The 23,946-nt window shown below is 38.8% G+C and overlaps 1 protein-coding gene across 2 annotated transcripts in view; it reads right to left on the reverse strand.

The window, feature by feature from the left end:
* The window catches only part of SLC9A7 (solute carrier family 9 member A7), a 224,368-nt gene that overhangs the window by 114,677 nt on the left and 85,745 nt on the right, over window positions 1–23,946 (reverse strand). For both annotated transcript variants that reach the window (XM_053579245.1, XM_053579246.1), the window contains exons 2-3: window positions 13,078–13,277; window positions 10,192–10,269 (exon numbers count right to left, since the gene is read on the reverse strand). In XM_053579245.1, coding sequence (XP_053435220.1) covers window positions 10,192–10,269; window positions 13,078–13,277 — 278 coding nt within the window. The remainder of the gene's footprint in view (window positions 1–10,191; window positions 10,270–13,077; window positions 13,278–23,946) is intronic.

Genomic DNA, 23,946 nt, shown 5'->3' on the forward strand with positions numbered 1-23,946 from the left:
ATCTTGAAAAAACATTACTTCGTTTTATATGGAATCAGAAAAAACCTCGAATAGCCAAGACATTACTCAGAAATAAAAACAAAACAGGAGGAATCACACTACCAGACCTCAGACTTTACTACAAATCGATAGTGATCAAAACAGCATGGTATTGGCACAAAAATAGAGAAGTAGATATCTGGAATAGAATAGAGAACCAAGAGATGAATCCAGCTACTTACCGCTATTTGATTTTTGACAAGCCAATTAAAAACATTCAGTGGGGAAAAGATTCCCTATTTAACAAATGGTGCTGGGTGAACTGGCTGGCAACCTGCAGAAGACTGAAATTGGACCCACACCTTTCACCATTAACTAAGGTAGACTCTCATTGGATTAAAGATTTAAACTTAAGACATGAAACTATAAAAATACTAGAGGAGAATGCAGGGAAAACCCTTGAAGAAATTGGTCTGGGTGAGCATTTCATGAGGAGAACCCCCCGGGCAATTGAAGCAGCTTCAAAAATACACTACTGGGACTTGATCAAACTAAAAAGCTTCTGCACAGCTAAGAACACAGTAAGCAGAGCAAGCAGACAGCCCTCAGAATGGGAGAAGATATTTGCAGGGTATAACTCTGACAAAGGTTTAATAACCAGAATCCACAGAGAACTCAAACGCATCAGCAAGAAAAAAACAAGGGATCCCATCGCAGGCTGGGCAAGGGATTTGAAGAGAAACTTCTCTGAAGAAGACAGGCGCACGGCCTTCAGACATATGAAAAAATGCTCATCATCTTTAATCATCAGAGAAATGCAAATCAAAACTACTTTGAGATATCATCTAACTCCAATGAGACTAGCCTATATCACAAAATCTCAAGACCAGAGATGTTGGCGTGGATGCGGAGAAAAGGGAACACTTCTGCACTGCTGGTGGGAATGCAAATTAATACATTCCTTTTGGAAAGATATATGGAGAACACTCAGAGATCTAAAAATAGATCTGCCATTCAATCCTGTAATTCCTCTGCTGGGCATATACCCAGAAGACCAAAAATCACAACATAACAAAGATATTTGTACCAGAATGTTTATTGCAGCCCAATTCATAATAGCTAAGTCATGGAAAAAGCCCAAGTGCCCATCGATCCACGAATGGATTAATAAATTGTGGTATATGTATACCATGGAATACTATGCAGCCTTAAAGAAAGATGGAGACTTTACCTCTTTCATGTTTACATGGATGGAGCTGGAACATATTCTTCTTAGTAAAGTATCCCAAGAATGGAAGAAAAAATACCCAATGTACACAGCCCTACTATGAAACTAATTTGGGACTCTCACATGAAAGCTATAACCCAGCTACAACTTAACAATAGGGGGAAGTGGGAAAGGGGGGGGGTGGGTGGAGGGAGGGGAATCGGTGGGATCACACCTGTGGTGCATATTACAGGGGTATTTGCGAAACTTGGTAAATGTAGAATGTAAATGTTTTGGCACAGTAACTGAGATAACGCCAGAAAGGCTATGTTAACCAATGTGATAAAAATGTGTCAAATGGTTTATGTAGTGAGTGTATGATGCCCCATAATCATATCATTATATACAGTTATGATTTAATAAAAAAAAAAAAAACCAAACAACAAAAAAAGGGGGATACCTTAAGAGTTGTATAAGAAGTTTATGTGGGAAAGATGAGATAAGTAGAAAAGTCTCTACCTGATGAGAGAAAAAGGGGGGTAAGTAAAACAAAGAGAAAGAATAAACGGGGTTGGGATACTGTGGCCAAAATACAGGAGCCTTCATTCTTGAAGAAAGTAAAAATGGAGATTAAGAATACAACCAACCAATCTAGCATAAAACAAAACAAGACAAAAAACATCAAATAACCATAAAAACTATCACCTTAACAACCAGAAAGAGAAAAGGCTGCATAGTATTCCATGGTATACATATACCACAATTTGTTTATCCATTCATGGGTTGATGGGCACTTCCACTACTTGGCTATTGTGAATTGGGCAGCAATAAACATTCTGGTGCAAATGTCTTTGTTGGAGGGAGACTTTACATCTTTTATGTTTACCTGCATAGAGCTGGAACATATTCTTCTTAGTTAAGTATCTCAAGATTGGAAAAAAAAGTATCGCGTAGACTCAATACTATTATGAAACCAATATATAAACATTTGCACATTCACACAAATGATAAAACACAAAGATAGTCCAGAAAGAAAGAGGGGAGAAGTGGAGAGGGGAGGGGGAAGGAGGGAGAGAAAGAGGAGGGAGGGTATTTGGTGGCATCTTACCAAATGTGCACAATGCAAGGGTACATTTCAAAACAACTAAGAGTAGATTATAAATGTCTTACCACAAAAATAAGTAAGGTGACGGTTATGTTAATTAGTTTAAACATTCCACATTGTATATCAAATCATCACACTGTACCCCATAAATGTATACAGTTATGATTTAATAAAAATTAAGTTAAAAAAAACAGGCAGCACCTAGATCTAATCTAAATGGATCTAACCTAAATCTAATCTAAATGCCTGATCTAAATGGATGCTGTACAGATGTTTACTATACAAGTTTTCAACTTTTCTGTATGTTTTAAAGCTTCCTTTTTTTTTTATTAAATCATAGCTGTGTACATTGATATAATCATGGGGCATCATTCACTAGCTTCACAGACCGTTTACCAAGTTTCATATATACCCTTGTAAGATGCACCACTGGTGTAATCCCACCAATCCCCTTTCCTCTACCCACCGCCCCCCTCCCTCCCCTCCCTTCCCCCCTTCCCCTATTCTTAGGTTGTATACTGGGTTATAGCTTTCATGTGAAAACCCTAAACTAATGTTTCATAGTAGGGCTGAGTACATTGGGTACTTTTTCTTCCATTCTTGAGATACTTTACTAAGAAGAATATGTTCCAGCTCCATCCATGTAAACATGAAAGAGGTAAAGTTTCCATCTTTCTTTAAGGCTGCATAATATTCCATGGTGTACATATACCACGATTTATTAATCCATTTGTGGATCGATGGGCACTTGATGTTTTAAAGCTTTCATAATAAAATGTTGAAAACCATTAAAAAAGAAAGAAAAAACAAACACCAAAGAGGAGAGAAAATCAAAAAAATAAAAAGTAAAATTAAACAAAAGCATAAAAATAAAAAGATTATAGAAGAGGGCAATATTAACAAAAATGTATATATTGCAATATGTTGCCAGGGTACCAGGTGGCGCTGTGGTGCTAGGAGATAAGAGAACACACTCTGGAAACCGCCCTGTAGTTGGGGAGGAGAACAGGTCCTATTATCCTTACTTAGTTGCCCTCATTGGGTGCCTGATTGTTTATTCAGCTTTCAGTCCCCTCTGGGTTGGGGTCTTAAGGCTATCCAGAGTCCTTGGGAGGCAAGTCTAACGGTGCCCCCAACAAGTCCTGGGGGGATGTGGGAGCCACTCAACTAGCACAGGAGTAGATGCCCAGGCTAGGTAGTGCACTAGGGCCAGATGTATACTAGGGCTGAGGACAGACCTGCCCACAATGATGGCCCAGCTAGTAGTCACAACCTTCTCAAGATGGCAGACCATCCAGCTGACAAGCTGATGGGAAACTATCCAGTTTTCAAACCCGGTATCTGAACACTGAGTCCCACCACTTGTCCAATCTTTCTCTGGCAGTTCCAATGCACAGCTTCCCCCGACATCCACAAACTGCAGAATGGCTTCCTCCAGACTAGATCGCCGGTAGGGCCGGCCAGCCAGTCCCATCCGCTCCCATGCACTCACCTTCCGCGTCAGACCTCCACAGCTCCGGATACCCCACTACCTCCTGCAGTCCACCACCAAATCGCTGTGCCCACAAGGTACTAATCCAGGTAGGTTCCTCCCACCAAATGTTACTGGGTTATTGCTTTTTCCCCTGTCTTGTTGGGAGAGGCCAGCCTTTGCTCCGACATCTTGCTCCACCCTCCCAGGCACACATTTCAATACCAGATGTGCTTTCCCTTGCCATCTAGCTTTCTTTTGGGTACATATCCCCATGGTTAGTTTGAATATATATTAGATAAATTAACATTTATGATATTAGACACAGCAAAAAAATAGGAATGTAAATCTGGCACCAAAAACACACTCATAATACATTTTAAAATCACACACACACACAATTACTTATCTCTCATTCATGTCTGCTTATGTGAACTTGTTTCACTGTATCTTTAAGAGATATACTACTGTATTTGTGTATTTTATCTAGTACTTCAATGCATACTTCGTAGTTCAAAACTACCCTCACAACAATCCCATCTGAAAGGTGCTATTTTGACCATCTTATATGAAAAAAATCTAAGGCTCAAAAGCATGTCATAAGTTGGCCGAAGTTATGTGTCCACCAAATATCAATTCCCACCACTTCCCTTTAGGGAAGAAAGGACAGGAGGTGTTGAGTGAATGTCTGTGTCTTTCATCCTACTCTTATTTAGCTATAATACAGCCATGACTGGATCAAAGTCTCCCCTACTTTTCTCTCTCAGTTATAAAATGACAAGAAGAGATACGATGGCATGCCCCAGGAAAGCCCTCATTAATCTAAGCCTAAGACAGGCCAGGATGAAGGTTTGCTTTTGCTGAAAATCCAACTGACATCCGAACTCCTAGCTGTATCATTCTAAGACTTAACACTTCTACTCCTTCGGAAACCCTATCCCCTCCCATTCTTTACCGACAAGTTTTAACTTGTGTGTGCTTGGGGGGGGGGGGGGTTTCACCAAAAATGAAGGCTTGTATGGGCAAGTTCTTTCCCTGCCAAAGCCCTTTAAGCAAACCATGACACAAAATCAAAGCTAATTCCAAAGGCAACTTTTTCAAGTCAAAAAAAGTCCCATGTCTGCATGATGATTATATGTGCATAGGTCAGGAGGTCTGAAGGCTATCTGTTTACATACAATCAGTTAAATGGTGAAATGTTTATTATATATTTCATTGACAATAGGTTTAATCACAGATGGTAACCATATCAAAACCCAACTATTTAAATGCTTTTATAAGGACTATTTAAAAAGTAAAGAGACTAAACTAATACAGCAGAACCTCCACAATTGACCACCCCCTACATTGACTACTTCCTTAAGTCGACCTAATTTTCATAGACCAGTCATGCACCACATATACATATCAGTACCATAGACCTTGTTCCTTATGTTGATCACCTCTGCATGTTGACCAGTTTGTCATAGTCCCTTGGGTGGTCAACTTACAGAGATTCTACTGTAGTTGATAACCTGAAAAACTACCTGTGGTATCATAAAATATATACAGAGTAGTGTGCAATTCAAAATAATTTAACACAGTAAATTGCACATGAACTTTATGTTCACCCTGTATACTGGTTTTTAATCCATGATTCATGGGTTGAAACTTCCCTAGCCCTTTGTACAGTCTTTTGTTATATGGGGTGCTTTGGGCCACAGAAACAGGCCTCAGAAAATAGAACCTCTTTCTCACCTTCTCTTGCCCTCCTTTCACCTGATCCTTTTCCTTCCCAAGGCAGGACTCTAATCTTCCCCTATATTTTCCATAGAGAAATTCACTGACTACATTGTCTTAATATAGGCCTTAACATGCTTATTTCAGTAGGGGCCATGCCCCATACCCAGGAGAAAGGAATGGTACATAGAGAGGCCGAGAAGAATCTAAACAGGGCTGCTGGGTTTCCCTACTCAATGAAGTATTAGATCATACTCTTTTTGTATAATCGTATTTCTACATGATTGTCAACCATGCCTATCCCATGAAGTCTCCTTAAAGGCACAAAAGAACAAGAATTGGGAAGCTTCCAGATAGCTGAACATGTGGAGCTTCCTGGAGATATTACCCAGGAAGGGCATGAAAGCTCTGCACCCCTTCTCCCATACATCACCCTATATCTCTCTTCATCTGTATCCTTTGTTATATCTTTATAATAAACTAGTAAATGTGCTTCCCCAAGTTTTGTGAGCTGCTCCAATAAATTACTCAAATCCAAAGAGGGGGTTGTGGGAAGCCTAACTTGAAGTCAGTTGGTCAGAAGTCTCAGAGGTCCGGACTTGGGACTGGTGTCTAAAATGGGGGGCATCTTGGAGACTGAACCCTCAACCTGTGGAATCTGACACTATCTCTAGGCAGATAAAGTCAGAATTAAATAGGAGGACATTCAGCTGGTGTCTGTTGCAGAACTGATTGCTTGCTTGTTGATGGGGGAAATACCCACATTTGGTTAAAGAAGTCTTCTGTGTTGATTGCTGTGGTGTGAGAGCAAAGGAAAACACGTTTTGTGATTTTTTTTCCACTCAGACAAGCATTTCAAAAACAACTTAAATTGACTGGGAACTGGCAAAAGACTGTTATTTTTCTTTTGAGAAAATGGGGCTGATGGAAGGTTCTGCAAAAACTAAAGTTGTTTTTCAACCATTAGAGTGGCTTTCACAACCCATGATTTGGTTTCACTTTAAAGCAACTATGACTTTGATTATTCACTAAGATTAGTTATTTAAAAGACCAAATTATTGGACCGCCCATTGGATCTTAAGAAAAGTTCCCAAATTCTCCATTTGGGCCAAGAATAACATTATTTATACCCATAATAACTATTTCCTATCTATTATGTGCCAATAGATGACACAGAGATCCAGATGACTGGTAACTCCCTAGACTAGTCAGGAAAAGGACGCGGTCTTTTGGTAGAGAAAACCTAAATCCAGAGGCAGTGAAGCACAAAGGAATAACCCTGGACATTGGAACCAGACAGAGAGGGCATAACCTTGACTTAGTCCTGCACCATCTATATAACCTCATACACATCATTTATCTTTGTGAGTTTGGTTTCATCATCGGTGAAATGGAAGACACGCTCCATGTTTGAGTGTACAAATGTGTGTTGAGTTGGTATGCAAAAAAACACAGCCTTCTACTCCTCAACCATCCAAGGTGGAGAGGGGACTTCCATCTCTCTCCTCTTTTGCCCTAAAGGTGATATAGGAAGAAGGAATCAGTTGATCTCTGAAGGGGGAAACTAGCGTAACTCTGACTGTTCTTGCTCCTCTACCCTTAATGCTGTCAGCAAACGAGGAAGCCTTGTCAGGCCCAGCAATTTTTAGGATCTCTCCATTTCAGCCTCCCTACCTATGACTGTGACCAACATAGTAGTGAAGGGGAGTCTCAGGGAAACTTGCCCTTTTCCCCTAGCTTGGTTCACTGAAAAGATCAACTCACAGTTATAGCAGATTAATAAGAGAAAGGTTTATTTCCAAATACCAAGCTCACGGGGGGAACAAGAATGATTTCCCAAAGTTTCAGCGATAGTCAGTGGCTTTTAAAGATGCCTTTTAGAAGGGAGGGGGGAGAGAAACTGGAGTGTATAGGTGCAGCAAGTGGTTGCTAAGGGGGGATGGGTAGATGGAGGGAAACAGATTGATTAGTAAATTAACCTGAGAGACAGGTATTGTGTTTCAAATGACCTCAGGGCCAGGCCTATTTGCATGTGATAAAGAATTTAGCAGCCCTTTAAGATTTTAGGTAGATACAGAAAAGACTTCTCCCAGAGTTTCCTGATTATGAATATCCTTTAATTCAAAATCTTTATACCAAGGAATCATATTTTGGGGTAAAATTTTCTTAGCTGCTTCAGTAGCTAAAGGATATCACTGTGTCTTCAATTACCTAGGTAGACTGTAAGGAGCTCCATTACTAAGGGCTAAGATACATACTACAGTATGTTTTTACCAGGGTTTTTGAATCATAAATCAATCATTTAATCACAAATTAAATTTTTGTGTCTGTTTATCAGTTAGTTGGAAACCAGAGGGAGAAGTGGCATGAGTTAATCTCTAATCACCATTAATTTCTTGCAGAGTTTCTGTGAAAATTAGAAAGAATGTTTATAAAAATAGAAATAAAGAACATACGTAAAGTTCCTAATAGAAAGCAGATGCTCCATAAATTATAACTAATAATTGAAAAACCTTTTGACAACTGCAGAGTGGCTTTCAAAGAAAACCCCGACTTATAGGCAGGCCTTCTCTCTTAAAATGAGTTGGGAAGTAGTCCTTCCTCTATTTTCTGAAAGATGTTGTATAAAATTACTAGTATTGTTTGATATACTTCACCACTGAAGCAACCTGGATTTGTGGGAATGTTTTTAATTATACAATTTTTTCATTGATATGGGTCTGTTCAAGTTTTCTACCTCTTCTCAGGTAAATTTGAAAATTTTTGTGTCTTTCAAGGAATTTGTCTATCTCACCTGGGTTGTCAAATTTGTTGTCACAAAATGGTTCTTAGTATTATTCCTTTGTTATCCCTTCAAGAACCTGTAGTGATATTTCTTCTTTCCTTCCTGAAATAGGTAATTTGTTTCTTTCCTCTTATTTTCTTGATTGATCTAGCTAGGATTTATCAATTTGGGAGCCATTCTCCAGTTCCTGAGGATATTGTTGAGTTTTATTTGTTCAGGCAGGATTTCTCTTCTCTAGACTCATTGAAAAGGTTTCTTTTGGTCCTCATTCAGAAAAAGTACTGAAACAAGCTTCATGGCTGGCTATTAATCTGAGGGAGGCCTTTTGGGGGACTACTTTTCCCACAACTGGATAGGGAGGGAGCCTTTACACCATTTGTAAAGGTATTCAGTACTTTATTTTTTTAATCTAATTTAATGTTTTTTTGTTTTTTTGGGTTTTTTTGTTTGAGACAGAGTCTTGCTCTGCCACATAGGCTGGAGTACAGTGGCACAATCATCACTTACTGCAACCTGAAACTCCTAGGCTCAAGCAATCCTCCTGCCTCAGCCTCCTGGTAGCTGGAACTATAGCATGTGCCATCATACCTACCTAATTTTTTCTCAAGAGATGCTATGTTGCCCAGGCTGGTCTTGAACTCTTGGCATAGAACAATCTTCCCACCATAGCCTCCAAAAGTGCTGAGATCACAGCTGTGACCCACTGTGCCCACCCCAGTATTTGGTATTTTAAATAACTAGAGGCTTAGGCCTGATCTGCTGCACAGCACAATGACCCTCAATGATAAAAATAGATTCCTTAAAACTTTTTATTTGAGGATAATTATAGATTCACAGAGATTTCAAAGATAAAACAGAGAGGTCACCCAGTTTCTCTCAGTGGGTATATCTTACATAAATATGGTACAATGTCAACACAGGAAACCAACATTAGTATAATGTGTGTGCATAGTTTCCTGTCATTTTATCACATGTATAAATTTGCATAGCCATTACCACAACCAAAACACAGAACTGTACTATCACCATGAAGATGGCCCTCATGCTACCCCCTTATAGTCACCACACTCCTACACTCCTAACCTTAACCACTTTCGACCACTAATTTGCTCTCTATTCCTATAATTTTGCCATTTCCAGAATGTTATACAAATGAAATTATAGAATATGAAACTTTTTGAGATTTTTTCATTCAGAATGCATTTAATATTTATATAGGTTTTTTTGAGACACAGTCTCGCTCTGTCACCCCAGCTACAGTGCAGTGGCATCATCGTAGCTTACTCATAGCTCACAATCTCAAACTGCTGGGCTCAAGTGATTCTCTTGCCTCAGCCTCCTAAGTAGCTGGGACTACAGGCAATTTTTTTCTATTTTTAGTAGAGGTAGGGTCTCACTCCTTCTCAGGCTGGTCTCAAACTCCTGAGCTCAAGCAATCTTCCTGCCTTGGCCTCCCAGAGTACTAGGATTACAGATGTAAGCCGCCACCCTTGGCCTTTTTCTGCTTTATTACTGAGTAGTATTCTATGATTACTGATGTACACAGTTTATTTAACCATTCACCTATTACTGGACATTTTGGTTGTTCGCAGTTTTTGTCTATTACAAATAATGATCAGGCATAGGTTTTTGCATGAAGATAAGTTTTCATTTCTCTGGTATAAAACCTTAGGAGTAAAATTGCTGAGTTGTATGACAATTTGTTTCTAAGACTGACTGTACCATTTTATATTCCCACTGGCAATGTATGAGAGTTCCAGATCTAAAACAGAAATGAATTGCCCATGATGAGTCAACTAGAGACTCTGAGTGGGTGCTGAATACAGTAATAAGAAATGTGGGAGAAGGACAAAGTGAGAAAATTATGCAGGTAAATTAACACAGAGATTCACATGCTTTAAAAAATACTGGCAAAAACCTCTTACCTTCTTTAAACTGTATCCTGCATGGAAAATAATTGGAGGCAGCAGAATGTTGAAAAAGACCTCTGGATCAAATGTTACCTAAAAGTTTAAAAAGAAAAAAAAAGTCAATTTTTAGTTTAACACCACCTGGTGCTTACTATTTGAAGCCACTGACTAAAGTTTGAATATTTACAGCAAATGACATAAATGTGAAAAATCATGGATTCATCTCAGAAGAGAAACCACAACTCTCTCTATGAACTGGCACATTCTTATCCCCACAGCACATATGACTTATGATCTTGGTGTGTTGTTTTAAGACATTTTAAGACATACCAGTTCAATGAAATTTTGAGAACTCATGAAAAGCTTCTTGTCAATGTTTTCAATGTTTTATTTTCAACAAGAAATAAAAAACTGTTCATTTTTGTCATACTTTTATAAAGGCTCAACTATAGTAAAAGATGCTGTCAAGATTATTAACTTCTTGGATTCTCTAACAGAATCCTTTATAGACATAATTATAATAAATTTAAGTCTCTCCTGAGTGATCAGCCTTCTGTGACATTTGATGTAGCCTTGGATCAGTGTCACCAGTGATGCTAGTGGCTTCCTGAACATCAACATATATTCAGCAACTCTAAAGGGACTGACATTACCTGCAGGTTTGATACAGAGAAATAACTTGGAAACTTTTAGAGAGCAAAGTGTTATCATATCCAGAAAAGAGTTAAGCATTCTATAAACATGTTGACCTTTTTAAAAGAATTTGTTCATGTTGGTAGATTAACTGGCTTTTATTTCAATTATAGTAGAGCCTCTATAGTTGACCACCTCCCTACAATGACCACCTCCATAAGTGGACCTCATTTTCACAAACCAGACATCCACGACATGTACATTATCAGTACAGTAGGCCTAGTTCCTTATGTTGACAGCCTCTGTGTGTTGACAAGTTTGTTACAGTTCTTTGGGTGGTCAACTTACGGAGGTTCTACTGGATTTTAAATCTTCATTCTAGTTATTAAAAGTTAGCTTTTTTCTTTAGAAATTGGAGGTGTTAATCAGCCTATTTAAAAGTAGAACGGTTCTTTTAAATTGTTTTATGTTATCTTCTTGCTAAATATAAGAATAGTCTGCCAAAGTAGGGAATGTCAGAATGAGAAGGAGCCTTGGACAATACTTACCCATATGAGGACACTGGGCCTAAAGAGAGTGGGACTTGCTGCCAATCACTCAACCTAGTTATATATGAACTAGTACAGGGTTTTCTGACACTCAGTCTGATGCTCTGTGCCTCACCAAGCTGCCTCAACATGCCTCTTGCCCCTTCAACCAGCAACAATAACCTTGGCTTTGTTTGTTCTCCCACCTTTGCTTTGTGCAGTCAAATTTTAAACAGAGAAGATTTAAATAAATATTTTTCTAAAGATAAAAGAGCAAAAGTAAGTTTTACTTTCTATGATGATCTAAAAGATGGAAATGGGTTGGTATCATTTCCTTTTTCTCCCATCTTATCCAATATGAAAGACTCAAGCTGCCATTCCCAAATAACCATTAGCATGGTATTTATATAGGGGATCTTTCTCAGATACACTTAGTTTTCCGATTTTTATGGAAATCCCATGCTTTCGTATGAAGCACAGAGAAAAAAGATACACTAATACTGCCATTAAGGACACAGAGAAAATGGTCATTTTTAATGCTCCAGGCCAAGAATGATTTTTCTTAAGGAATAGGGTAGATTCCAAGAACAATAATAAAATAATTTTCAGAGTACACTGTACACTCTGCCTTGGGTGATAAGCCTTTACATACAATAGCCTTGTTCTACATTAAAAGGGGCTCCCTACAACCTGGGTCTCCCAGCTCTACTATAAAGAAGCTTTCTTGCTGATAAATGAATAAGGTAATGAAGGTAAGGTAAGATATATCTATAAGGTAAAAAAATAGACATCAATTAATATAGATCTCTTGCTTATCCTGGAAATGATCATATATGAAGTGATATATAATTGTGTTCCCTGTTGAGTATTTTTACTATCCCAACATCAAATGAAAAACAATGCTTAGACTCAAATTATTAAAAAAGACCTTCTTCCTCACCTGAAGATTCATTAAGTCTTTGGCATCAATCACCAATAAGAGTAAGCACTCGAATATTTGTAGAGCATGGCAAAAGAACCATGAAGAATTAATAATTACACTTCTTGAGTACTGAATAAGTAAGCTAAAAGTGAAAATTAATCTTATTTTATGAGCCAGGCACAGTGACTCATGCCTGTTATCCTAGTTCTTTGGGAGGCTGAGGCAAAAGGATAGTTTGAGGCAAGGAGTTTGATACCAGCCTGGGCAACATTAGTGCAACTCTGTCTCTACAACAATTTTTTTTTTTTTAATTAGTCAGGCGTGGTAGTGCATACCCATAGTCCAAGCTACTTGAGAGAATGAGGTAGGGGGATCACGTCAGCCAGGATTTGCAGGTTGCAGTGAACTAATATGATACCAGTGCACTCTAGCCTAGATAACAGAGTAACCTGTCTCTAAAAAGTAAAAATATTTTAAGAAAGAATCAATCTCAACCCTAAACCACAGCAAGGATAAGAAACATAGTAAAGAAGAGGTGGTGGCTGGAAAAACGAGCTGAATGGGGACATACAAACCCATTGCACAATTAATAGCTCACATCAGCTACAGATTCTAACAAGCCAGAGGAGGTTACAAAGGTGAAAGGCTCCAGTTAAAATCTGGTCCCTTCTTGGCCCAAAAGCTTCCTAACAAAATGGAGATCTGGGAATGTTATTGATATTCCAGGAATTTGGAAAGATTTCTCTCTACAAGGTCAAGATGAGTCGGGGACTCAACAACCATATCAGGACAGTGATGGCTGAACATCCCCCAACTCACCTTCCGCAGCATGTCATTCTGCTCCACGTTGTTGATCTTGCCAGGGCTGATCTCGCCTTTCAGGGTATATTCGAAGAACTTCCCACTGACATTTACTAATAAGGTGCTGAAGGCCCTGTCTTCGTGAGTGCAGCTGAGTGACTTGTCATGGCCACTGGTAGCAGGGGTACCATACCTCAGGATCACCCCGACAATGAGCCCTGAAACAGTGTGGAAAAAACCCATCAGGCCTGAGGAAGGGTAGAGAGTGTGGAAATAATGGCACAGTTGACTTTAAACAACTAAGAAATGCAGAAGTAATCTTAGAAACCAGGTATCACGTAGGTATTTTAGGAGCTATAGCATGGTCCTTCAGACTTAAAAGGGTTAAGCATCATGTACTCTGGTCTGATTTAAGTCCCTCAGCCACTGAGAGAACAAGGTGGGACAGTACATTTGGTGGTTATTATGGCACTCCAAGCACTTTTTTAACAGCGACCATGTCTCATTTCTCGGGCTTTTGGTGAAGGAAGGTGGGATGATAAGTAGGGAAGTTATTTCTGCCTAAGATAGCACAAAGCAGAACTGCTGAGCTATTTGATTTTCCCCAGCAGCATCCCTCAAGCCAGCCCCACTGCCATCTGCAAGCAAGGACCAGGCCACTGGAATTTCTAATTGCTATAAATGTACCTTGTTTTGCCATACATCAGAGGAAGCTGGGGGCATGGGGGGTGAGGTTCTTTTGCTTGGGTCATTTCAAGCACTGGATATCATGGAGAAGGTAATTATACCCCTTGGGAAGCAAAACACTGCAGTATAAATTTGAGCAGTCATGATTCAGGGGCTACAGAGCTGGCTTCTTGGGGCTGTGGCTATGATACAGCTAAGAAAATCAGATGCAAGCCTTTAAGTCTCATTTCCTTCTCAGTAGGGCTTTCTCATTAGTGAACAATAAAAACAGCAAAATTGTGCATAAGCATTCAATTCCATGAATGAGTAAGGAGTGCTCCCCTGGTCCTGGACGTGACTCAGACATGCCCACATAGAAAAGAGTGAAATGTGAAAACAAATAAACCACAAATAACTACTAGTCACTTTCTATGATTTTCTTAGGAGGAAAATTTCAGACTTCTAAATTCAGTTATTTGCTAGCAATATTAAAATGTAGAAGAGGCCAGATGCTGTGGGCTCATGCCTGTAATCCTAGCACTCTGGGAGGCTGAGTCAGGAGGATTGCTTGAGGACAGGAGCTCAAGCCTGAGCAACAGTGAGACCCTGTCTTGACCAAAAATAGAAAAATGAACTAGGCATAGTGATGGGTGCCTGTATTCCTAGTTAATCAGGGGACTGAGGCAGGAGGATTGCTTAAGTCCAGGATTTTGAGGTTGCTCTGAGCTACGATGACCCTACTCTGCACTCCAGCTGGATAACAGAGTGAGACCCTGTTTCAAAAAGCAAAAAAAAAAAAAAAAGTAAAATGATCCTTCATTTCATTTTGCCACTAATGGAGAAAGAACAATGTTTCCTATCTTCTATGTATAATGTTCTATAATGACTCTTATCACCAACATACATAAGAACTCTTATGACATTGTTGAACAGCAAATAATATATAAAATCTAGAAAAATACAGTTCTTCAACCCCAAATCTGTATCTGTATTACACTATTATTATCCTTATTATAGACCTATATTAACAGAGATTTGGAGTTTGTTGCCTTTTATAAAAAAAAAAAAATCAAGTTGTAAAGTTTTAGTATAAATTAAAAACGAGGTTCTTAATAATCTCAGTCTTACTAGATATTGAAACTATTTTAAAAATCTTTTAAAGTGTATGAGAACCACCAAATTTTTGGAAAAACATTTGTCATTACCAAAAAGAGATGTCTTTAGGGACAAGTAATAAAATCTCCATAATGCAGATGGTTCTACTTGTCTGGTAAATGGGCAAAAAGCACTTAAGGTCTTCAGGGCCAATCTTTTGTTCAAGTCTTATTGCTTGAACCTATATTCATTTCTTCCTGTAAGATGAAAAACCAGTTGATGGTAGAGATGGTCAGCTGGTGTGTAGTCAGCCCTGCCCTGCTCAGCCTTGGGAGGGGATCTCCCAGCTAGTGGTCTCTGTGCCATCTTGTGAATTAGGGTTTTCTGGATGTCTGTGCTGGTGTCTGAAGTTGTAGGACACCTTCACTGAGGTGGCTGCTGGCCTTGGGTTTCAGTGCCTTCATTTTCCTGCTCTTTTTCAGTAAATGAAGAGGGACTCTGGAGACTCATTATCTATAACCCCAATACATAATCTGTCTCACTGGCCTACCTATTCTCCTTCACCCTGGCTCAAGTACCTTTTGTCACTTCTCCCTGCACAGGAGGGTTAGAACACACTGGTCAATACCCATAGGGTCTATACGCAGGACAAGAAGGAAGGTAAGGTGTTGCCTTGTGTGCCATCGGGCTTGACATTGAGGGGCACTCTACAATCCTTGCTTCTTTTTCCCATTCTCATTTTTCTGGTAATTCTGGTAGAGACTGTGCAGAAGACCCCCATCACGCAGGTAACACCTATAATGACGCAGATGACATCTATAATGGTTACAATCTGCTGCATTTTTATGGCCTGGTCCTAGAACTCCACCAGGACCTACAAACTTTACCACGTGTGCACCCTTTCCTCTTCTACCAACATCAAACTCCATAGGTTCTCTATTCCTTGCACTATGCCATGAGGCTTCCTGAGGCTTATGTTTCTTTACAACAATCTGGTGTACAAATACATCTTGCTTGATGTCATTCCTGTGGATGTAATCATATCTGTTTTTTATGTTGAACCATCTCACTATTTCCAAACTTTCACTGGGATGACCTTGGGTTGCCACTCCCTCTGCCACTGCCCATGGTGTCATGCTGAGTATTTCACCCTCACTGGTCATGGCTGCCGTCACAGGGATAGTGACGGGGCCTGCTACAGCAGTGGCAATTCCTCTCCCAGTGTGACGGTAACAAGACTATGGGGGCTGGTCAGGGCTCTCAGGGGCTCACCCTCCACCTCAGATGGAACTCTGTCATGCCTTTTATTCTTATTCTACTTCCTGGTTAGGTACTGTTTTCTAACCAAGTTTTACATGACAAAGACGATGCCATGGCTCTTCAACACTCATAATACAGGAAGGCCTGCAGTGTCTGCAGAAGGCTACATGTCACACAATTGTACTCAAATGTCTTCATTAGGAAACCAACATAGTCATTTATAGAGACAAGCTTTCTCCTCAATCAAAACCTGCTTCATATAAGTAAGACACTGTATCTTGAGTTTCCTAACTAACCTCATCAGCAGCAGAGCTGACAGAAAGACTGAACCATATTAGCACAGGGTCCTCAAAATGAATACTACTCTAACAAAATAGATTTATATTTGTAGACAAATTCCTCGATTACAGGAAATGCTCTCAAAATCTCTCCCAGTAATCATCGCCATAATATTTAGACTTATTATAAAATGATGAATATTGTTTTTAATGTTATAAACCTTTCTCTATAAAACCTTGGGACCAATGCACCCATATTAAAGATGGAAAGGAGACAGTGAAGGTGATGTTGCTGTACCCTTGTAGTTAAAATATGACAGCATAAAACACTACAGCAAAAATACAAAGTTAACACCACCCCAACAGATTTAACCAAATATATACCAAGACACAGGATACACCACTAACTCAAGTAAGAGCTTGAGTAAATCCCTAAATATTTTAGATTCATATTCATATTTATTACCAGCATATTCCATGTCATCGTAAATTCACATTTAGCATTTTCCACATGAAGAAAGAATAGGATACAACTGAGCTGGTGGGTTTGAATCTAGCCCAGGCCTGCCAAACAACAATGATGGCTGCAACCCCAAAATAGCCAGGCATTGTGGCAGGCGCCTGTATTCCCAGCTATTTGGGAGGTGGAGGCAGGAGAATCGCTTGAGCCCAGGAGTTGGAGATTGCTGTGAGCTGTGATACCACAGCATCTTTACCCAGGGCAACAGCTTGAAGCTCTGTCTCAAAAAAAAAAAAAAGAAAGAAAGAAAGAATAGGATATTATGACTAAAGAAGGGAGGGTTTTTGGTGAAAAAATTATAAAGGCTAAGAGAACATATGAACAGCATATTTTCATATTTATATTGGATCTAGAAGACATCCTCTGACAGGGAACCATGAAGAAGTCATAGCTACAAGGAATTAAAACAGCATTAGATTTTTTTTTTTAACGTTCACACACACCAAGAAAAAAAAAAAGGAGAGCAACAAAAACAAACAAACAAAAAAATGGAGAGCAACAGAGGCACTGATTCGACTGGATCAACAGCAGAGTGTTCCAGATTACAAATAGAAAAAGTCTACTAGGTATGTGGGCCACAAAACATAGAACATAAGATGTCAGCTGAAAAAGAAAGAATCACTGATTTCATAAGTATATGACTAATAGCAGGAAAGAATTTGGTTTTTAACTTTTATAGAAAGCAAATATGGATGAAATTCCCTTGACGTTTGATGTGGCTTAAAACAAGATAATGAACTCCAAAGGTGCAAAAATTCAAGACTGTTTCGACTTGTGCATATGAAAAAGCTCACTTCACGACAGTATTAGCATATTATACTGATGGTATACAACTGCCAACTTTTCTCATTTTTAAAAGATATAACCAAAAAAAAAAAAAAAAACTCTTGGTAGTAGCATGGGAAAGAAATATGAGGTAATTTAAAAATCCCACAGGGGAAACCAGTCCCCCATTAGTCTAATACCAGTTTCCCTTTTATGACTGTGGCTGTTGAGAGGCCAGCTGAACAAGTGTGCATGGTGAAGTGTAATTCTAGACAACCATTTGTCAGCTGCAATATATCAATGTTTATGTCAATCAGCCTTTGTTAAGGAGGAGGGGAACAGGTGCAATGGATGTACTGTTTTCCTTTAGTGAGACCTCATCTTATGTAAGCTACTGAGCATAGATGATCACCAGATAAATGTGGCCACCATTGTAGGGCTTTTTTTACAGCACAGTAGGGATTATTCCGAGTTGTAAAGCTTCATCTGAAATTCAGAGAAAGAAAGTGTCCCATTTCAAATCCAGTTACACAGTGCTTGAAGATAGCGATAACTCTAATTCAATGAATAAAGAAAACCCAATGGATTCCAGCTGTGACAATTACTTTTCAGGTTTGGGAGTCATTTATATGACTTGGTTTTAGAGAATGAATGTCACAGCCCTTTCAATAACTTTCTCTACTTGTTCTGCTACTTATCATGCAGCTGTGCTAGTCACTGATATATTAGTTTCAAAGAAAATTTATTCAATATATTTTTGTTCCTTTTTTTAAATATGGAGTCAAACACTCAGTTTTAAAAATCAATTTTATTAGAGTGCAATTTACATAACATAAAATTAAACCCATTTTAAGTGTACAATTCTGTGATTTTTAGTACATTTGGAGTTGTATAATCATCATCACAATTTGACTGTGGAACATTTCCATCTGCATTCATTCCCTATTTCCTACTCCCATCCCCTAGCAACTACTCACCTACTTTCTGTCTCTATGGATTTTCCTTGTCTGAACATTTCACATAAATGGTATTGTACAATATTAGGCCCTTTGTGTCTGGCTTTTTTCGTTCAGCATAATGTTTTCAAGGTTCACCTATGGTGGAGGCAAATATCAGTACTTGGTTCCCTTTTTTATTGCCAAATAGTATTCTATTGCACGGATATACCATTTTTGTTTTTTTCCATGCACTAGTTAATGAACATTTGGGTTGTTTCCTCTTTTTTGTTAATGTGAATAATAATGCTGCTATGAACATTCATATAGAAGTCTGTATGAACATATGTTTTCATTTCTCTAGCATAGATACGTAACACATAGATAGGAACTACTGTGTCATGTGGCAAATACATGTTTAATATTTTAGAAACTGCCAAACTGTTTTCTGCTTGGGAAACTGTACAATTTTATATTCCTACCAGCAACATATAAGAGTTACGTGCACAACAGCACTTGTTATTATCTTATGAATGATTATACCTATTTTAGAGAGCAGTAAGTGATATCTCACTGTAGTTTTATTTGGTCCTTCCTTAAAACCTAAAGATGCTAAGCATCTTTTTATGTGCTTATGAGCCATTGCATACCCCGCTTGATGAAATGTCTATTTATTCAAATCTTTTGCCATGTTTTAAATTGGGTTATCTTATTGAATTGTTAATATGAAGAATTCAATATTCTGAATGTGGAATTCTAGAGAATAGAGATCTATACATATTCTGATGATCCTTATTTTTTTTTTTTAAACAAGAGTTTCACTCAGTTGCCCTGAGGTTGACTTCTGTAGCATGATAGCTCACAGCAACTTCAAACTCTTGGGCTCTTGGGCTTAAGTGATCTTCTTGTCTTAAGCTTCCTGAGTAGCTGGGACTACGGGCACCAGCCACAACACCTGGCTAGTTTTTTTTTATTCTTAGTAGAGACAGGGTCTCACTTTAGCTCAGGCTGGTCTTGAACTCCTGAGCTCAGGCAAGCCACCTGCTTCAGCCTCCCAGAATGCTAGGTTATAGGCATGAGACACTGCATCAGGCCAAGATCCTATTGAAAACAGAAAAGTTTCCAGCTTTTGGCTGTCACAAAAAAAATCTACTACAAACATCCATGAGCAAGTTTTTATACAAAAATGTTTTCATTTCTCTAGGATAAATACTCAAGAGTGAGACTGCCCACTCATATGACAAACATCTGTTTACAAGAAACTGCAAGCCATTTCCCAGAGTAACTGTGCCATTTTGCAACACCCAGCCAGCACGCATACACACACTGAAATGTATGAGAGCTCTAGTTGCACCACACCCTCTCCAACATTTGGTACTGCCAGTATCTCTTATTTCAGCCTTTCTAATAGGTATATGATGGTATTTCATCATGCTTTTACATTGCATTTCCCTAATAGCTAATGATGTCACCATCTTTTCATGTGCTTATTGGTCATCCTATTACATTCTTTGGAGAAGTTTGTCTTTAAATCCTTTGCCCATCTAAAAAATTGAGTTGTTTTCTTATGATTACAATTTGAGCATTCCTTATATAGTCTCAGGGGTCCTCAAACTGCGGGCCACATGAGGCGGTGTGATTGTGTTTGTTCCCGTTTTGTTTTTTTACTTCAAAATAAGATATGTGCAGTGTGCATAGGAATTTGTTCATAGGTTGTTTTTTTTTTTAAAGTATAGTCCGGCCTTCCAACGGTCGAGGGACAGTGAACTGGCCCCCTGTTTAAAAAGTTTGAGGACGCCTGGATAAGTCCTTTATGAGATACATAATTTGCAAATATTTTCTCCTAGACTGTGGCTTGTCCTTTAAGTCCCCTGACATTGCAAAATTTTTAACTTCTTATGAAATATAATTTATCAATTTTCTTTTATTACTTATGGTTTTGGTGTTATATCTAAAAAATACTTGCCTGATCCAGGATTATAAATATATCTTCTTATGCTTTTAAGTGTTTTATGGTCTTAGTGCTTAATTTAGGTCTCTGCTATAATTTGAGTTAATTTTTTGTGTGTGATGTCAGGTCAAGGTACAAATTCATCCTTTTGTATGTGGTGCTAGTGTCCTAACCACTTGTTGAAAAAACTTATCTCTTCTCCAGTAAAATCACTTGGTACTCCTGTTGAAAATTAACTGAATAAACATATTGGTTATTTTTGTAGCTGACAGGAGAAATGAAAGCTGGTTGTCACAGCCTAGTAGATCTGCTTGGAATAAGAAGGTTTTGGCAACATGGATCTGATGGGGATGGCAGCAGTCTTAATTGCTACAGACACCCCGATTCTTACCAAGATTTTTGGGATGAGGTCTCACTTCATTGCCTGGCCTAGACTGCAGTAATGTAATCATAGCTCACTACAACCTCAAACTCCTGGGCTCAATCAATCCTCCTGCCTTGGCCTCCAAAAGTGTTAGGATTACAGGTGTTAGCCACTGTGCCTGGCCAGAATTTCTTTAATAAATGTACCTCAATTTGTTATTTGACTTTTGGTAATTTATATAGACTTTAAATTGTTGTTTTTGACAATTACATCTAGTTTTACTGCTGTATTTTGGGAAAAAGGATTCATGAAGCTCTCTTACAGCCATTCCAGAAGTCCTGCAGTAAAACATCCACCCTTACTATGTGCATAAACACGAATAACAAAATTCCTACACGCTTGTTATTTTGCTATGTTTTATATATACCAATTTGTTTGCTTTTGTATACTGATAAGCTTTTATACCAAAATGTTTGCTTTTGTATACTGTAACAGATTAATTCTAATGCATTGTTGCTTTATACTAATTTTGCTGATACATTTATTTAGTCTGTCAGTAACAAGACAGCATAATACAGAAGAATTTGGTCAATCGAGTCACAGAAGGCCTGGGTAGGTAACTTCATTTTCCACTTAGCCACAATCTAGAGCAAGGGTCCTCAAACTATGGCCCACGGGCCACACGCGGCCCACCAAGGACATTTAACCAGCCCGGTGTTTTTACCACTGCCTGTCCTACTTAGCAGCCGACTCATAGCGGGCCCACAGTGCACATGTGTAGAATGTGCACCGCACTCTCTGACTCCCCTCCTTCTCTCTGTCCCTCGACTCCTCCTCTCAGAATGCCTTCTTTCTGTTGCCAAAGAGATGTGTCCAGAGAAGGCTGATTTATTTAGTACAGTGAGTCTTTCAGGACCTACAATTACTTGAAGGACTGAAGAAATGGGAGACAATTTGCATCAGCATTTGCAAAACTTTGCAAAAAAATTCCTATTTTTCCTTGGCACTCAATGAAAGTAATGATGTTCGTGATTCTGCACAACTTCTAATTTTTATTCATGGGACAAATGACTATTTTGAAGTCACAGAAGAGCTTGCTGCACTGCAAAGCATCAAAGGAACAACTACAGGAGAGGATATCTATGAAAAGGTTTGCCAAACTGTGAATGGTTTAGAGCTGGACTAGGCTAAACTAGCCAGTGTGACAACTGATGGTGCTCCTAGCATGGTGGGGTCTAAGAAAGGAGTAATTGCTCACATTAACCAAGAGATGGACAAACATAACCGTTCTCATCCAATAGCCATACACTGCCTCATCCACCAACAAGTGCTGTGTAGTAAATCACTGAAGTGGGACTCTGTTATGAAAATTGTGGTATCTTGTGTTAACTTCATTAGAGCTAATGCACTAAACCACAAACAATTTCAGGAATTTCTGTCTAAGCCAAATGTTGCCTATGAGGATATTCTGTACCATATAAAAGTCCATTGGCTGAGTGGAGAGACAGTTTTGAAACATTTCTATGACTTACTTGCACAGATTACAGGTTTTCTGATTTCAAAAAACAAAGAAGTAGCAGAGCTCAATGATGCAGTATGGAAATGGCACCTTGCCTTTCTAACAGATGTAACAGAGCTACTCAACAGTTTCAATGTGCAACTTCAAGGAAAGGGGAAGCTCATCTGTGAAAGCATTTGAAGTAAAATTAGGCCTCCTCATCAAACAAGTGAAGGAGGAAAATTTCTGCCATCTCCCCACAACTCAAAATCTGTTAGTGTCAAATCCATTGGCTGCATTCCCAAATAAAACGTGTAGATTCACTGGAAAAGTTGAAAAAGGAGTTCTGATTTAGATTTTTTTTTTTTTATTAAATCATAACTGTATACAATGATATGATTATGGGGCATCATACACTCACTTCATAAACCATTTGACACATTTTTATCACAGTGGTTAACATAGCCTTTCCGGCGTTATCTCAGTTACTGTGCCAAAACATTTACATTCTACATTTACCAAGTTTCGCAAATACCCCTGTAATATGCACCACAGGTGTGATCCCACCGATTCCCCTCCCTCTCCCCCCCTTTCCCACTTCCCCCTATTGTTAAGTTGTAGCTGGGTTATAGCTTTCATGTGAAAGTCCCAAATTAGTTTCATAGTAGGGCTGTGTACATTGGGTATTTTTTCTTCCATTCTTGGGATACTTTACTAAGAAGAATATGTTCCAGCTCCATCCATGTAAACATGAAAGAGGTAAAGTCTCCATCTTTCTTTAAGGCTGCATAGTATTCCATGGTATACATATACCACAATTTATTAATCCATTCGTGGATCGATGGGCACTTGGGCTTTAAAAAGAGCTTCATCTCCATGAACAGGACATACAGCTTTTCTGTAACCCATTTTCTATCGACATTGAAAATGTGGATACAATTTACCAAATGGAACTGGCTGAACTGCAGAATTGTGACTCTCTGAAAGACACATTCAAGTCAAGCAGCCTTCCTAATTTTTATGCATTTCTCCCCTCTGAGACATATCCTAATCTCAGGAACCATGCACTCAAAATGGCAACCATCTCTGGCAGCACTTTGTCTGTGAATAGACATTTTCCAGAATGAAACATCTGAAATCGCCAACCAGATCTAAACTAACTGATGCACACTTGTTGTTATGACTAGAAGTGACAAATACGGAACGGGACATTGACTGTCATTAGCCAAAAGCAGGCCTATAGTTCCCATTGAAATATTGGTAAGTTTGTTGATTGAACTTTACTTGTTCTTCATTTTAAATATTGTATTTGCTCCCATTTTGTTTTTTTTACTTCAAAATAAGATATGTGCAGTGTGCATAGGAATTTGTTCATAGTTTTTTTAAAAAAAACTATAGTCTGGCCCTCCAACAGTCTGAGGGACAGTGAACTGGCCCCCTGTTTAAAAGTTTGAGGACCTCTGACTAGAGCAAGGTATCTCTCCACTGCTCATTTCTAAAATTTTGTTATTGGTTAGTGGGAATACAAGCTAATACGACCTTTCTGGAAAGAAGT

The sequence above is a fragment of the Nycticebus coucang genome, chromosome X (genome assembly GCF_027406575.1).
Source record: "Nycticebus coucang isolate mNycCou1 chromosome X, mNycCou1.pri, whole genome shotgun sequence".
Classification (NCBI taxonomy): Eukaryota; Metazoa; Chordata; class Mammalia; order Primates; family Lorisidae; genus Nycticebus; species Nycticebus coucang.